General features: G+C 38.4%; 1 protein-coding gene across 1 annotated transcript in view; it reads left to right on the top strand.

Annotated features, from left to right (window-relative positions):
- Sorcs3 (sortilin related VPS10 domain containing receptor 3) overlaps positions 1-16,245 on the top strand; it is a 615,406-nt gene that overhangs the window by 517,307 nt on the left and 81,854 nt on the right. The window contains exons 11-13 of the mRNA XM_028874644.2: positions 216-318; positions 6,005-6,081; positions 8,760-8,851. Of these exons, the coding sequence (XP_028730477.1) occupies positions 216-318; positions 6,005-6,081; positions 8,760-8,851 (272 nt within the window). The remainder of the gene's footprint in view (positions 1-215; positions 319-6,004; positions 6,082-8,759; positions 8,852-16,245) is intronic.

The raw sequence follows: 16,245 nt of genomic DNA, 5'->3' as shown, positions 1-16,245 counted from the left end.
GGCATTTGATACTGAATGTGAGCAGGAGAGAAAGAAACTGTGAGCATCACTTGGGGCAGCTTCTGATGTGAAGCACTGGGTACATCAGGCAGATGGGTCTGGAGATGAGCATCCAAACAGTTGATGTTCCTAGGTGATGCACGCCCTTTCCCTTGTGCAGGATAAGGGTATGTCCAGAGTTTCTTGAAATGAAGTGATTTTCTTCTTTGTTTTAGCCCTTCTGTTCCTTACACCTTCATCTGCAGCTCTCTGAAAACCCATATTCCTCAGGGAGAATCTCTAGCAAAGACACAGCCCCTGGACTTGTGGTGGCCACAGGTAAGGAACATTACTTTGGCTTTTTTCCTCACTAAGGGCTTCTGGGGGAAGGTTTCTGGCTTATGTGTGGGTCATGGATTCATTTGAGCATTAGATGGAAACTCCCCAGAAAATGAGCAAGATTCTTTCATCTTCAAAGCCCACCATCAGAAACAAGGTTGCAAAGAGCCTTGGACAATCTTAGTTTCTAGGTTAATTCATCCTGCCTCCAGTCCCAGAGCAGTCCTCAGAGTCTAGTCTAGTGAAAGGCCAGCCTTCCTGTCAAAGTCAACTGACTAATCAGATTGTTAACAGGGAATTCTCAGTTTGAGAAAACATGCAGTATGAACTTCCCAGATCTCCAAATATCAGGCAGGGCAGTTTTCCCTTTCCAAAGAAGATACTTTACAAAGGGTTTCACCCCAGAGCTGTTTTTAATCAGGAGGTCTCTGGCGCATGTAAAGGTTTGTTTACACGTGATTAAGCACTTGGCAGAGAGCCTGGGGGAAAGGGCAGAAAAACTTCAGGTTGCATTGTTGCAGCCACTGACCACTGAACATCAATCAGAAGTGACAATAAAGCAACTCTCAGATGAAAATGAAAGTCTCTGGGGGATGTGCCTTGATTAGCATGCATTTCATTTGCATACACCTTTCCAGGAATACATTGTTGGCATAAAGCAAAACCAGCTTCTAATCTTAGAACCTACAGCTCTGGTGTCAGGTAGCTTTTTCCCTCCTTCTCTAATGAAAGCAGATGAATTCACAGTGACTTTCTGAGGATATAGTTTTCCTCCACCAATCCAACACTCCTGTATCTGGATCCCCTGTTCTTCTAGACATGTATTCCACCTCCAAAGCTCCAATCCAATGAATTTTCAATCACTAGCAGCCATCAAGAACTTTAATGAGCTTGGTGGCTGCTATAGTTTGCTGCTGTCACAGGCAGCTCGTCTTCAACATGTATGGACAGGATCCAGCATGACAAACTAACACTACTGTGCCGAGCACAGGCTCTTTTGCTCTGGTCCTAGATTGGAGAGTAATACCCACACCCACAGTCCACATGAGTTAGTTCTTCAAGCACAGGGACCATTAGCCTATCTATTTTCTCATCAAAGTCTACAGGAAAACCCAGGCTGGAGCAGAGGCTATAGTGGGAAATAGTGGTCAGTCATAAATGTGGACATCATTTGAATACTTCTGATGCTAGCCAGGCATTGCTCAAGCACTCTGAACTTTTGTGTTTTGATTGGCAACGTAGGGATGATAAAACTAACAGAGATGAATTGCAGGGATACATGAAGGAATGGATTCCAAATGCTCAGGACATACTAGCTACTCTGCATAAGACACCTATTATCACCCTGTATCTTTGATGTTAAAGCTGTTCTTGCATCAGAAGAATGAAATTTGTTTTTCTCCTTCAGTAAGACCCATAATTATATGCATGCATTATGCATGCAGTGAAATTCAGGAACCCTGTCATCCAGCTCTCTAAGCTGAGCTCTGACACTGACTAGGCTGGTGCATTTGGTTTGGTTTTTTAACTTCTGAGCTTCATGCCTTCATCTGTAAAACAGAAGTCGTTTTTTTTTCTTAGGAAGATATTGCAAGAATAGGGAGAGAAGACCACGTTGGTAAGACTGAACAGAATAGAGTAGGTAAGACAATATTGACCACACACACTTCTAAAGTAGTCTAATGTTATGTCTTTGATGATTTACCGGGCATTCAGGAATTAATATTTATATTCGAGTGTTTAGTCATGTTATCGTAATTTACTAATTACCTTCCATTGCCCACAAGCTCCTGAGGCTTCTTACCAGCCATGGCGTATCTTGAGAGCTAAGACACAGAATCTTGAGCTAATGTGCTGGCTTCTACTTCCTTGCACCCAGCTTCCTTTACTTTGTTGGCCTGGTTTCTGTGGGAGAAAATTTTCCTTCAGGAACATAATTAAGAAGTCATACCAGTTTTAGGGAATAATTAGAAAATAATTAGAAAATCACACTGTTATGCAAGGTGTTATGCAAGATATAAGATATCTTCCATATTATATATATATGCCTTGAGCCTCTCTCTCTGAAGAACTCAGGGCCCTGACTCCCACTCTCTCTATGTTCACTTCCTCTTTCCATATTGTCCTGAGAACTTATCTTAAGGAAGCTGTGGATGAATGCATGCCCTGAAATTCCTTTCACCCTCTTTTTGAGGATGTCTCTGGAGTATTTGGTGGTTTATTTAGTGAGCAGAAGCATTAGGGTTCCCTATATCTTGAGAACTGGCTCCCACTACTAGTGAAGAACTTGCAACCTCAGCTCAGAGCACCTTACAATATGAAGGTTTTCCTTGTCTTGCCTTGATGATATAGCAATGGGATAGATGAGACAATGACAATCCCCTTCAATTTATACATTCTGAAATAGAGGGCAAGATGGAGGCAGCATCATGACCAAGCTCACTCAACTTCTTACTGCAGGATAGTGGTTAATCCTATAATCATCAAACACCAGTTCACACCCTCTAACTGTACCACCTCCATGGCTAACCCACCCATGCCCTGCTTCCTATAAACTCTGATTGTCCACACCCTATATTGCCCCAGTTCTCCATTCAGTTGGCCGTGTGTGTGTGTGTGTGTGTGTGTGTGTGTGTGTGTGTGTGTGTGTGTTTTACCTTCTTTTTCCTACTGAACCCTTGGCATCCCTGCCAGTATAGGTCCTTTTTCTATAGTTTGGAGAAGCATTTCTAACCCAGAATGCTCCAGGATTCGTTCTCTTTACTTCACAAGTATTGAAAGAACAGAGGATGGTTGCAATATCAGGGAACAGATAAAGTTGAATAAAGCTCCTACAGTAGAACCTTGTTTGTTTACAAACTAAGCCATTGGTAAGAAAGCTCCCCACTTTCCTGCCTCCTGCCCCTTTCCTGCTTCCTAGATGCCCCTCAGGCAACCACAGCGCCACTATCTTCCAGGATGCTCAGTAACCACTCTGCCTGACCCTACTTCTACCTTGCCAGTGAAGCCTTTGAGGTCTTCCTTCTCTGACGGCATTGCCCACATTCTTTTGGTTACAGTTGCCTACTGAGATGCTTAAAGACTGAACATGGCCAAACATAAAATAAGACTGGATAATGTCTACTGTGTTTCTCAGTATGGGAACCTAGTTTCTGGCCCCTGTAATTAGCTGTGTATTTCTCAGGGTGCCATTCAGATGTTGGAAGATCCTTCTGAAAACAGACTCTGTTAAGTGGACCTCTGACCACCACAAACCTGCTGAATCAGCATGGTGACACTTTGAAAGAGAGGCTGACAATATCAGAACCAACGTCTAAGAAACTTAAGAGCCAGTAGAGCAGATTCTGAGGGACCATGTGAGGGATGGCAAATCTGTAGCTCTCTCTTCTTTCCCCTCCTTCCTGTTTTTCTTAGTAGACATGACTAAAATATGTAATGGGATATCACAGTTTATTTTCTTGACAGCACATATGGCTTCCATATCCTTTTACCACTGTGCTCCTGGTAGCAACCATGGGGCCATGATCTTCTCCACCTTACTTCTTCATAAATTTTTTTTGGCTGTTTTCCCTTAGACCTGTGCATGAAGAGATGAATTTCCAGAGAGATACCTACAGTTACTCTCAAAAGATCCTCTCCTTTCCTTTTACACCTACTTCCCGAGCCCTAAGCACTGGGGTTATTTTTGGAAGCCTGTGTGTCAAAACAAGTTGGCTAGCTGTGTGCTCCTTGATGCTGATGGGAGCTTGACAAGCTGTAGCCAGTTTTAATTTCTCATTTTGAAGTATTAAATGTCAGGAGCTCAATTAACATTTTCATTATTGCATTTTTATTGTGCTCTTATTTAGGTTACAGATGTGTGGGAGCTAACATTCCCTCCCTGCTCTGTTTAATAAAAAAATCAACCACTATGATAAACTCACATGTTTAGGGTACATTCTTCATTTTTAACCTGTCTACAAGGACACATCAACCTAAGAACAACATCCAGTTCTTTATTTACACAGGCAATCATTCCATAATTACATAGAGTATTGTGTGTGGACCATTGGTATAGAATCTGTGATGAGACTGTCCACTAGTAATGCTAGGGCAATATAAGCAGAGTAAAAGTATCTTACTATATTTTACATCTGTTTGTTTTATGTATCTGTGTGGTGGTATTGTGTTCCCCAAAATATTGTGTACTCTAATAAATTTATCTGGGGTCAGAGAACAGACAGCCACTAAATATAAAGGCTAGAAAATGGTGGCACTCACACCTTTAATCTAGCATTCCAGAGATAGAAATCCTCTGGATCTCTGTGAGTTCAAGCACATTGGAAATAGCCAAGCATGTGACACACGCCTTTAATCCAGAAAGCCAGCCTTTAATCCCAGGGAGTGGTGGTAGAAAGCAGAAAGATATATAAGGCGTGAGGACCAGAAACTAGAAGTTTTTGGATGGTTAAGCATTTTGGCTGGTTAAGCATTCAGGCTTTTGAGCAGTAATTCAGCTGAGACCCATTCCAGATGAGGACTCAGAGGCTTCCAGTCTAAGGAAACAGGACCAGCTGAGGAACTGGCGAGGTGAGATAGCTGTGGCTTGTTCTGTCTCTCTGATCTACCAGCATGGACTCCAATAACTGGCCTCAGGTTTGATTTTATTAATAAGAACTTTTAAGATTCCTGCTACATATCTGTGTTTGTATGTGTGTGCACTCAAGCCACAAGTGTGTGTATGGAGGTCAGAGAACAATTCAAGGAAATTGTTTCTCTCCTTCCATCAGTAGGTCTTGGGGATCAAGTTCAGTTCATAAAGCTTGAATGAGTTATTTAATTAACCATTTGGACCATCTCTTCTGTCCAACTATTTTCTTTTTTTGTATAATTTTATTTCTTTTTCATGTCTTTGATATGCCAATTTTAAACATGTATATTTCATATTTTAGTCACTTTCCCTTCCCATTATCTTCTCTATTCACTATCCCCCTCTTCATGAAACCCTTCTTCTCAATGAGCCGCCTCATATTTTAACATCCTTTTTATTGTTTGAGAATTTCATAAATATATATTTTAATCAAATCTATAGTTTCCCCTTTCCATTCTGCCCTATCTCCCCACCACTTTCCTCTCCCTACTTCGTGTACTCTTTGTTTTTTTTTTAACCCAGTGCATTTCAGTAGATTCCAGTCAGTCAAGAGATAAGTCAGCAAATTAAGTTGGAAACATCTACAAATACACACACATCCATGCTAACACACACACACACACACACACACACACACACACACACACACACACTTGCTTTTCTTAGGCTAAAGTTATACTTGAATAGGAAACCTCTGTTCCCATCCTCTGTGTTTATATATACTCTTCTGCTCCTGGCCATCTTCATTGCACACAAGTTAGGAGCTATCTGAAACTGTCTGGGTAGGCAGAGTAAGTGAGTTGATCAATATTCAGTCCCTGAGACCTACCAGCTAAAGATGCATTTGTGACACACTGTTCACTTGCTTTTCTCATAATGAGTTTTTTCTTTTTCCCTGGCTGGGTTTTTATTTTTAGGCGACCTCAAGAAAGAATGTACACAAATAAACTGTAAGCATCCTTTGGGGAACCTTTACTCTGACACTCCTCCTCTAACAATGAGCACACTTAAAATGTAAACTGACTGACAATTTCAAATGATATGCTTATGTTTCAGGCAACATTGGCTCGGAACTCTCCTATACAGATATCGGTGTGTTCATCTCTTCTGATGGGGGCAACACATGGAGACAGGTAAGTGCAATGATTCAGGGAGAAGCGAGACATTTAGAGTAAACTCTGCTGGCATCTCCCCTTCCTGCAGATTCTTAGACTCCTTATGACTTCGTAGTAGAAAACTATTTCACTAGCTCTCTGGATTACTGGATCTAACAGGCAGTCTAGAGGGGTAATCGTGTGTGAGAAGACACCCGGGCCTGCAAGAGGAAAACCTAAGCTTGCCCTGGATGGCTATGCCATACCTTCAGCAGTATGTATGTAACAGCCTCTGGATGCTAAATGTTGTTCTGGTTCATGGGGATGCATTGATGAAGCTATTTCTGTCATCAGTATGCCAAGGAATCTTGGCAAGTAGTTCTCCCTCACCAGCTTTCTCGATCTGCTTCTTTATCTGCAAAGGGAAAGGATCAGAATGTTGAAACTAGAAAAGTCATGGAAATCAATGATAATTTGAGAATTATATAGACCCAACCATCAGTAAATATGAGACAGCTTAATACATACGTGTCTACAAGAAAAATCAATTCAGTGTTGCAAACAATAGAACTTGGAGTGGTGATTTCAATGTCCCACATAACTGTTGTGTATTTGATGTATGCTGAGCATGAACTGAACTTCTAACTTAGTAAGTTTAATGTAAGCAGTCACATGTGACTGCTATCTTAGTCAACACAGACACAGTTTATGTCAACAGGGTATCAGGCAAGAGCCTCAGGATTTGACATTCCTTCTTTAAAGAAGTTCAAAAATTAAATGAAGGAAATAATTTCACATAAAACAAAATATAGTTTAGGGTGATTGTGTTATTTATTTGCCTTATTATCATGGAAAGAAGAGTGAAGAGTTGGTTCTTCTGGGAAAACTGGGGAAGAGTTAATAATTAGAGGTGATCTAGTATCACGTCTTAAAAAGAATAAGATTTCCAGCTGGGGGAGAGAGGGGAAAGGCATGCAATGTCTAGATGCAGGTGAATTCACTATTAGCTGCCTCACTGGTCAAGTTCCAATTTCGATGGCCAAATAAAGCCTGGGATCACCACCACCAGTATTGTCATCCCCCTCCATGCCATCACCGTCACTACTACCATGACTAAACTTGTTAGCAAGTACTTAACACATGCAACAACTATTTTGAGTACTACACAGAGTGCAATGAAGAATACAACAACTCTTGCTCCAGAGGCTGCAATCAAGTGACTAGGGAACAGACATATGAATAGGTGTCATCCTTCAAAGTATAAAATAATCTATTGCAAGGGCCAAAAGAATTCAGGGGATGGAAAACAAACTCATCCAGTATAGAGAACAATCCTTGTTCAAGAACCTAAAGAAATATGTCAATGGCCAGGTAGCCAATGCTGCACTTCATCCATGCTCCATTACCATCTTGCTTTTCTTCCCCTTTTCTCAAACGGCCCAAGCTTCGACTTTTCACCCTGATGCCTTTCAGAGGAAGATTTGGCAGTGGATGGCAGTATCAAGAAGGAAGTTTGAGTAACACTTTCTCCTTCTCCCTGACTTCAGAGTCACCCTCTGACTAGAACTATAGACTCTGTTTCTCCATCATATTTGAAATATATGTGAATTACAACCTTACATCCTTTGCATGTTAAGAGTGGCCATTAGTAGGGCATTTTTCTTTACTAAAAAGATAAATGTAAAGAATGAAAAATAAGAGTTTTAGGAATGAGAAGCTTACTTCTTCACTGTGTTCATTTGAGCATATGTGCAGGAGATCTCATTATTCCTACTCATCCCCCCTTTCCATCTATGAACCCCTGCTTACCCTCTTCTAGTCTTTTTCTCTGAGTCACCATCCTAACAGCTGCATCTCAGTCATATGAGACAACACCAGAGTTAAGCACTTGAAGAATTACCAATGTCTGTTTTCCTGTATGAACGCTAAAATTGGGGATCTTTGTTAAATAAATACTATCCCTGCTACCATACACCTTGATATATGTGGAATTAGATCTGAAAACATCTTTGTGGAGACTTTTGTATTTTTCTGGTGCTTAATAAATATCTATGAAAAGATGGAGATAGAAGTCATTCAATCAATGGGCCAGTGAATGGATAGTTCAATAAGATTTGGACAAATATATAGCTCAGGTACTGGCTTGTCTTAAAGCCCAGGAAGACTATATTATAATGAATATTTGTAAAAAGTGGTCCATGGCCACCAAATTTGGGTCTTCTTCCAACTTGTAGAGGAATCTAGAAAGTAGTGACTATGTCTAAATGTTCCATTGTTCTAAGGTCTGGAGAAATTCTCTTTTGAGTCCTAGACAAATAAACACTAAAAAAGGCATAGAGGTAGAGAAACAAAGATCATAAAAGTAATTTATAAGGAAGCAAAGATAGATAAATTTCTTTGAAATCATAATCTTTTTTTAGGAAAAGGGTTACCTAGTTGAGCATGTACATTTTGCCTCACCTTCATGTAGTATATTGGTTCACATGACTAGTGGGAAAGGTCCTCGGTATGGCATTTGAGTGGGACAAGGAGAGATATTTGTTCTCTGTGAGGCCAGTTTCCTATCTATTAAATGCAGATAACATGTGTCAAACTGTTTGATAGAGTCCCTGGAAAGCCCAGAATCTAAATGGAGCAATGTGTATAAAAGACTTCAAACTGTTAAGCACTGTAAATGTAAGGCACTGCTGTGATTGTTGCTGTTGTTGTTGTTCCAGATTTTTGATGAAGAGTACAATGTCTGGTTCCTAGACTGGGGTGGTGCCCTCGTGGCCATGAAACACACACCTCTGCCAGTCAGGCACTTGTGGTAAGGACAGCTCTCTATCTTATTAATGAGCAGATCTTCAGTAGAAAAGGTTGGGGTAGTTTATTCTGAGTGGCTTTGAATTCTCTTCTCCATTTCCTCATCCACTAAAACCAGCTTACTTAAATATCCTTATATCATCTACCTTATAGGTAGCAATATGTGTTGTTAGATAAGGCTGAAAAGAATAGAAGGATCAAAAGCCCAGGCAGTCTTGATTTGGAATCCAAATATGAGAGATGGAAATTGCTCTAAAGGAGTGGTAAGGTTCTTGTTAACAGATCCTGAGCTGAGTTCTAAATAAGTTTCAGTTTATGGTTCTATAACTGTCCCATTGTAGATAACCTTTAGGTGTCATGTATATTCATTAATCCAAAGATCAAGAGAGTAATCTGGGCTGATAGTCTAGATTTGTACTAGTTAAAGTAGACTTGGAATAGTTAAAGCTGTGGTTGTAGGCTTAATACTGTAAGAGAGTCTGGACAATGAGGACAACGAGGGACTCCATTAGAGTTGATGAAAGAGAAATCGCCAAGAAGGAAGAAACCCTTGAGAATATGTCTTCATGAAAGCTGAAGGGAGAGATGATAATAGAACCAAATTCCTTAGTCATATCAGATCTGTTATGGAGCAAAAATGCTAAAGGACTAAGTGTCTTAGGGGGCCATTGTCAAAGGACATTTTAAATACAAGTGGAGTTAGAATAGTTTGTAACAGCTATGAGCGAACAAAAGAACAAATGAATGATAAACAATGAAATAATATCAACACAGTTTAGATTGTTTATCTCAGCAAAGCAAATATGTAATGGATCTCAAAGCATATGTGCTTACTCATTAATGAGGAAAAAGAGCAGAGTAAGAATATACCTTGAGGGTTTATATCATGATTTAGGTTTTTAACAAAGGGTAGATGAATTTCTTTTATGCAAATATCTCAAAGAGAAAGAGTTTCCAGCTTCATGTTCAGCTAAATAGTTCTTTGTAGGTGAGGCTAGCTAAAGTGCAGATAGTAGCATTCACAATGGTCAAAAAGCTGGATCCTAGCTTTTACCAGGCCCTTAGTTACCAGTAAGACAAACACTTTAAATGAGAATTTTAGTGCAAAATATTTAGTTGTCATCTGAGAGAGAGTTGATACCCTGGTGCTAAGTCCAATCTTTAGCCAACTTGGTGAAGACTTTTCTCAGTTTGTCTGTTTCAAACAATATAGAATTGTCAGTTTTAGGTTGAAACATGCTTAAAATGTTAGAACCTAATTAGCCTAAGTAGAATAGTTGCATCTCCTACCATATTACTTTACAAGAAAATTATATAAATAATTTTTGAGGATAAAAGGAGTTTCTTTCAAGAAAATTGCTGTACTAGCCTAAGGGTGAACTCGTGAAAATTCCTGATGTAATTATTTATTATCCATTTCCTATTAAATAATAGTCTGGATTTGTTGAAGGAATGTTACATTTCAGGCACTGTTCTAAATTGTTCTAATGAATTATTCAGCTCAACCTTAAATATGTAGTTCTTTTAAAAATTACCAATATAAATACCATTTTAAAATACAACTATATCAAATACCTTACTCAAAGTGTTAGTGCACAGGTGTTAATTGGAGGCACCAACGGAGCTCCTGTGTGTTAACTACTAATGTTTTAGGTACTATGAGGAATGCACAGAGGGTTATAAACTGGTTCCAGCCCTCTGGGAGATGATAGTCAGTACAAAGATTTTAGATTAACCCAAAGCAATGTCTGTTACAAGATGCTGACTGTGATACTGGGCAGTGGTCTAACTGCCGAAAGTGGCATGGAGATGATATTTGGAGGAAGGAAGCTAGGAATTACAGGCAGAAGTGGGTGAGGCAAGCTGGTGAAAGTGAAAACTCTGACCCAAGGCGAAAATTCAGAAATGCACAGAGTACTCAGAAAACTGTATGGGACCCAAGGATGGAGACATGTAAAAGGGTGCAGGATTGAAAAGAACCTGAAATTCACTTCAAGGCATTAAGATGGTGCTGATAGGTAATCCCTCTCATTTTAAGGCCCATTTTTCAATCTGTGGAAGCAAGAGTTGCCTTTTCAGAAGTGAGTAGGACTTGTACCAACAAAGAAGAAAGTTAAGTCTTAAACTCATTTATTTTTAACCCAATGAGACACTGTTTCTTGGCTCTATCATTATGTTTTAGGAACCATCTCAATAAGAGTTGGTAAATTCCCCATACACAAACAGATTAGCTAATCCCTTCCCTTCAAGTGGTGGGAGAAAGAAGTAGCAACTGTATCCTATACTTGACTGTCTCATGCCCCTCTTTGTCCTTGACTGTGGAATTAGGTCTGTATGCTTTTTACTGCTTTTGATAGCTTCCTGCAGAGAACTTTCCTTGTTCTGAGAAGAGGAAGAAAGGAAGGATTTGTTGTTTTCTTTATGATGGAGGAAAAGAAAGTAAGCCTATATGGTATGCAAGAAGAGTATGGTACCAAGAAATTAGAGAGGATTTCAACTCTCACAAAACTTGTTTGGTTGTTTTCTCTTAGAAGCATATTCTTTTCTAATGAAAGACAGAAAGGGAATGGATTCCAAGGGAGCGGTGGAGAGAAACCAGGACAAGTAGAGGGAGGGGAAGCTATAATCAGGATACATTGTATGAGAAAATAATATGTTTTCAATATAACAAAAACAAAAACAAAACTTAGCCTTCCTTGTATTTGACCATTCAGATTGAGCTGTAGATGTTTCTATCCAGAGACATACTTACTCTCAAAGGAACAACTTGTCTTGGAGATCTTGGAGGAAAATGGCCTAAGTTAGAAAAAATTATTGAGAATCCACTTAAGGATCTGTAGTCAGGAACAACCATTATTACTTAAAATCTTCAATGAAAATTTGAGATTATCCTGTTGAATGTAGCATTAATTGTAGCATTATACACTAAATGGAGAAAACTGAATGTATTTACCATAAGTAAATGGTTGAAGTCCACTGTGGTGGGTATGCTAATAACACTGAGTTCATCATTACCTAGTATATAAATGAATCAACTATCACATACATTGTATAAATACCACATGTCAAATTTTTCTTTTTTTAAAAATAAAATACATGATTTATAGAGCCTGCAAAATAATTATATTCTTACTGAATTTCCTCTTGTAAAATGATACTATTTGTTAACCTTTTCTAACTTAAAAAATTAAATATTATTTTTAAACTAGGCTTCTAAGATAGTATTATCTGCATTTAAAGGATGTTAATAGTGATGTTTCCTGAACTTAGACAGGGATGAAGATTTCTATTTATTCCTGTCCATCAATCCACTTCTTGGGAGAAAAGGAATAATTTGCACTTGTGAGTGGATAAATGTCAGCTATTGAATGTGTGTGAGAAATTACTATAACAAATACAAATTCATTCAGAAATTGTCCTTTGTGTGTTTTCTTGAAGGCTGTGGGAGTGTTTTGTAAGGACTTGACCATGTCATTATCATCAATGTTTTCTTATAAAATGGTTGACTAATTTTTGCCTCTTTCAAGCTTTTAAAACTCAAATACAGTTCCTTCTTTTCTAGTAGATTCTAATTAGACTACAAACTCTAAGGCTAAAAGACATAGCTTATTTTTAAGAGGAAGAAAGATTAAGTAGTCAGTTCATTATCATTTTCTCTTATGAACTTCAGACTGACATTATTGTGCATACAGATGTATGTATGCATATATGCATAAATGAAAAGCATTAGCTTACCCAGCCTTACCCAAAGGTACAAAGGTTCTCAGACATAAATAATAGCTACATTGCTTTGCAGAGAAAATAGGAGTCATAATTGAAAAACTGGAGAAGCTTTAGCAAGGCTAACAAGGCATGCTGTTTCCTACAAATTGAAAGGATAGGTAGCTGGATAGGCATGAAGACAAGATAGTGTACAGACTGAGCCATCTATCTGTGACCATGTAACTTTGGAGGAACAAAGACTAGAGTCTAAGTGCTATTTCAGGTAAGCCCTCCCTCCAGTATTGCCACTGTGTCTTAGCAATATTAGAGGGAAATAAGTAATAGAGTCCTACTGAATTCAGTCTTCAAGTGAAAACTCACAATGGATGGGGTGTCTAACTCACAGGTGGGTAAGGGTGTGATGATTTGATGAACCCTGACAGACTGCCCTATTTCCCTTCAATGTTCTTGGAACAAGAAAGGGAAACATCACTTGGCCTTCTGTGTTCTGTTGTTCATCTGTACATGGTTATGGACACTAGAACTTTGTTTTGTTCAGACAAACATTCCTATGAAAACAATAGTTCTAACCAGTGCACACCTCTGAAAAGGAACATTGCATGTGTTGCTCTGAAGAACCTCCTGGTGTCCAGCACACCACACCTCCTGCATTTACAGTCAAATAACAAGGAAGGAAAACTAATAATCATGAACTAGTCTGCTTCTAATGCTGTGCTGGTCTTGTAGGAAAAACTTTGGTTATTTTTGGAATATTCTGTTCTTCCTCTTATGTCAATACTGTAGTCAGAGATACACAGACTAGAAAAGGATCCAAGAGGTCATATGGTCTAGCATACTATTTTGTAGAGCAGACCATTTTGTGACACCTTAAGGGCTACAACATGCCAGGGTAATAGAACAGTGAAAACTGCTTAGTAAATACTCAAGCTAGAGAGTTCTCATCTTCTAACATGGCTTCAGTTGTTACAGGAAAATGTTCTTAATGCTGAGCAACAATGAATTGACTTAGTATTTTTTCACATTGAATCCAGGTACATACAATTTTATAATTGTGTAATTGGATATTTACATTCAATATTTCTTTTTCCAGCCATTCTAAGTTTCCATAAATATATAAATATGCAACTCAATAAAATATTACCGGTTTGTTCATTTGCCCCATATGTATTCATTGATTGCTTATTATATACATCCAGCACTACTACAGGAGCTGAGATACACTGTTTAACAAAGCAATGTGCATGAAAACTTACATTCTGTATGCAAACATTAGACTATTCTTTTTAGTAGCATTACTGGGATGGAAAATTATGTTCCCTTATTCTTTCAATAGTTTTTTTTTCTTTCAATAGTTTTAAAAACTGATAGGTCTATGTATCTAACTATATTCTTTCTAAATTTATTAATGGATATTATCTTGTTTTTGTAGTGAATAACCAGGGAATTCTTTTTAATATGTGGAAATCTCCTTACTAAAGAATAAGTTAAAATGAAATGGTAATTAATTCAGTCTCCATCTTTTTTTTTCTTTTACTAACCATGCAGTATAAAATTAATATAATCTGTCTCCAGGCCAGTTTGTCTTTCACCTTAAATCACACTAATTGACAGGTCTTTAAAAAAGGGGAACTATGATTGAAATTGAACATAGTATTTAAGATACTGCAGAAGCATTGTTTCCTTCCTTGTGCTTGCAGTCTATAGGCACTTATTAGACTTTGTGGCTTGCTCAGCTTTTGTAGTATTACCATTGTTGGATAATACTTAACTTGTGATTGACAAGGAATGCAGATCCTTTTGCCTGAACTCATTGTTTCACTAGTTAATCTTACCTTTTCTTCAGCTTTTTTCTCTTCTATTCCACATCCTACCTATTTTTATTATATTTTATTATTTCATTTTATGTATATGGGTATTTTGCCTGCATATATGTCTATGTTCCATGTGTGTGCCTGGTGCCTTTGGATCCTGGGAATTGAAATGGTTTTAAGTAATGAGACATCTCTCAAGTCTCTATTCCACTTTTAAGTTGACCCTACCTTATAAATCACATCCCTGCTCAGAAAGCCAGATCTGTCTATCTAAAGTTCTTTTTAATGATGACACAACATGGAAACTATAAAGAATCTCAGCATGGACCAAAATTGAAAACAGTAAACCAAATTGCTGTGTCTTCTGAACTTCCCATTTTTTTCTCTTTTGATTGTTGAAATATCACCAGCAGTATCTTCCATAATTTATTTATGTTTATTCAGACTGTATATATCTCATTACCAAGTCCTATTGACTTTACCTCTAAAAATATCTAAAATCTTTTTATTTCTGTGTCTGTTCTCCATGGTAACTCTTAGGCAAGTCCATTTCTTATGTGGTTTGCCATTCATCTACTTGCATCCACTTTGAGTTCTGACAACCTATTCACCACACAGATGTAAAATTTGTTTTTTAAAGTTTAGATCATGTCATATCTCCATATTTCATCTGGAGACAAAGTCCTCTCTGACTGAATTCTGTCCTGTCTGCGGATTTTACTTCTGCTTTCCATTCTGCTATAACCATTGACCATCTTTCTGTCTGGAGAGCAGGTCCACTTCACATGAAATGTTTCTTCTGTCATATCCCTTCCTTCCATATCTGCATATCTTCTTCTTTATTGTCATTTCAGATCTCCATTTATACCACTTCCTTGGGGTAGTACTTTTAGTCATTAGCAAATCACTTTACATTATCATGACTTATTTCTACCTCTTGTTTTTATATCAGTTTATTGGTATATTGTTTGTCTCCTCAAATTAACTATAAATTCCACTGATGATAGGGCCTTTCCTTCACTCTCCTCTCTGGAAATACTGCTGTAGAGTTGTGACTGAGGACACAGCTAGCTCAGGCACACAATAAACATGAACTATTTGATCAGGGGAATTTATTTCATTTTCTATCTGATTTCCTGTGTTGCCATTATTTGGAAGTCATTCAGAATTTTACTTTCTTCTTAACTATTGGCAATCTCACTGGTTTCAATTTCACCTATAGACTTAATATGGGATTCCCATTTTCTTTGGCATGGACATTAATGAGATATTGATACGAGGAAGCAAATGAGAATCCATTGGGGATGACATTCAATGCAATTATCTCAGAGTATTTACAAAGTCCCAACCATCACTGATTCACAGTCTAGGCCCAACGTTCTTGTAGCAAGGATATTAAGATTTTTTTAATTGTGTTTTCTGGAGTTTCTTTCAGGACTTTTATTCCTTATAACTGCTTCAGCCTGAAACAGCCAAGTGTTAGAAATCACTCTTCTCAGGAAACACCCACATGGCACAATTGTGGCCTTCCAAGAATCCCCTGGATCATAAAATGAGTGTCATTGGATGCCATCCTCACTTTGCCCCTGGAGACTCTGCACTTGCTTCCATTATGACATCCTTGAACTCCACTTGCATAGGCTGCCTGTCCTTTCTGGGCTTGTCTTTGGGTATGTGCTGATGCCATTCTTTGCTCTGGCCTGTGCAACAGATTCTTCGTTCAAGATTATTCCTCATAGCAGGGCTTCAGTCTTCTCCAGTTTCTCCCTCTATTTTCACTTAGCTTTGTCTTGAAGCTTCTGTCTTGATTCTGAGAGTATGATGTGACCTCATCATCTGCCTCACAGTGTCTTCTTCTCTGTAT

The sequence above is a fragment of the Peromyscus leucopus genome, chromosome 1 (assembly GCF_004664715.2).
Source record: "Peromyscus leucopus breed LL Stock chromosome 1, UCI_PerLeu_2.1, whole genome shotgun sequence".
In the NCBI taxonomy this organism is placed as follows: domain Eukaryota; kingdom Metazoa; phylum Chordata; class Mammalia; order Rodentia; family Cricetidae; genus Peromyscus; species Peromyscus leucopus.
This window is presented reverse-complemented; position numbering and strand designations above follow the sequence as displayed.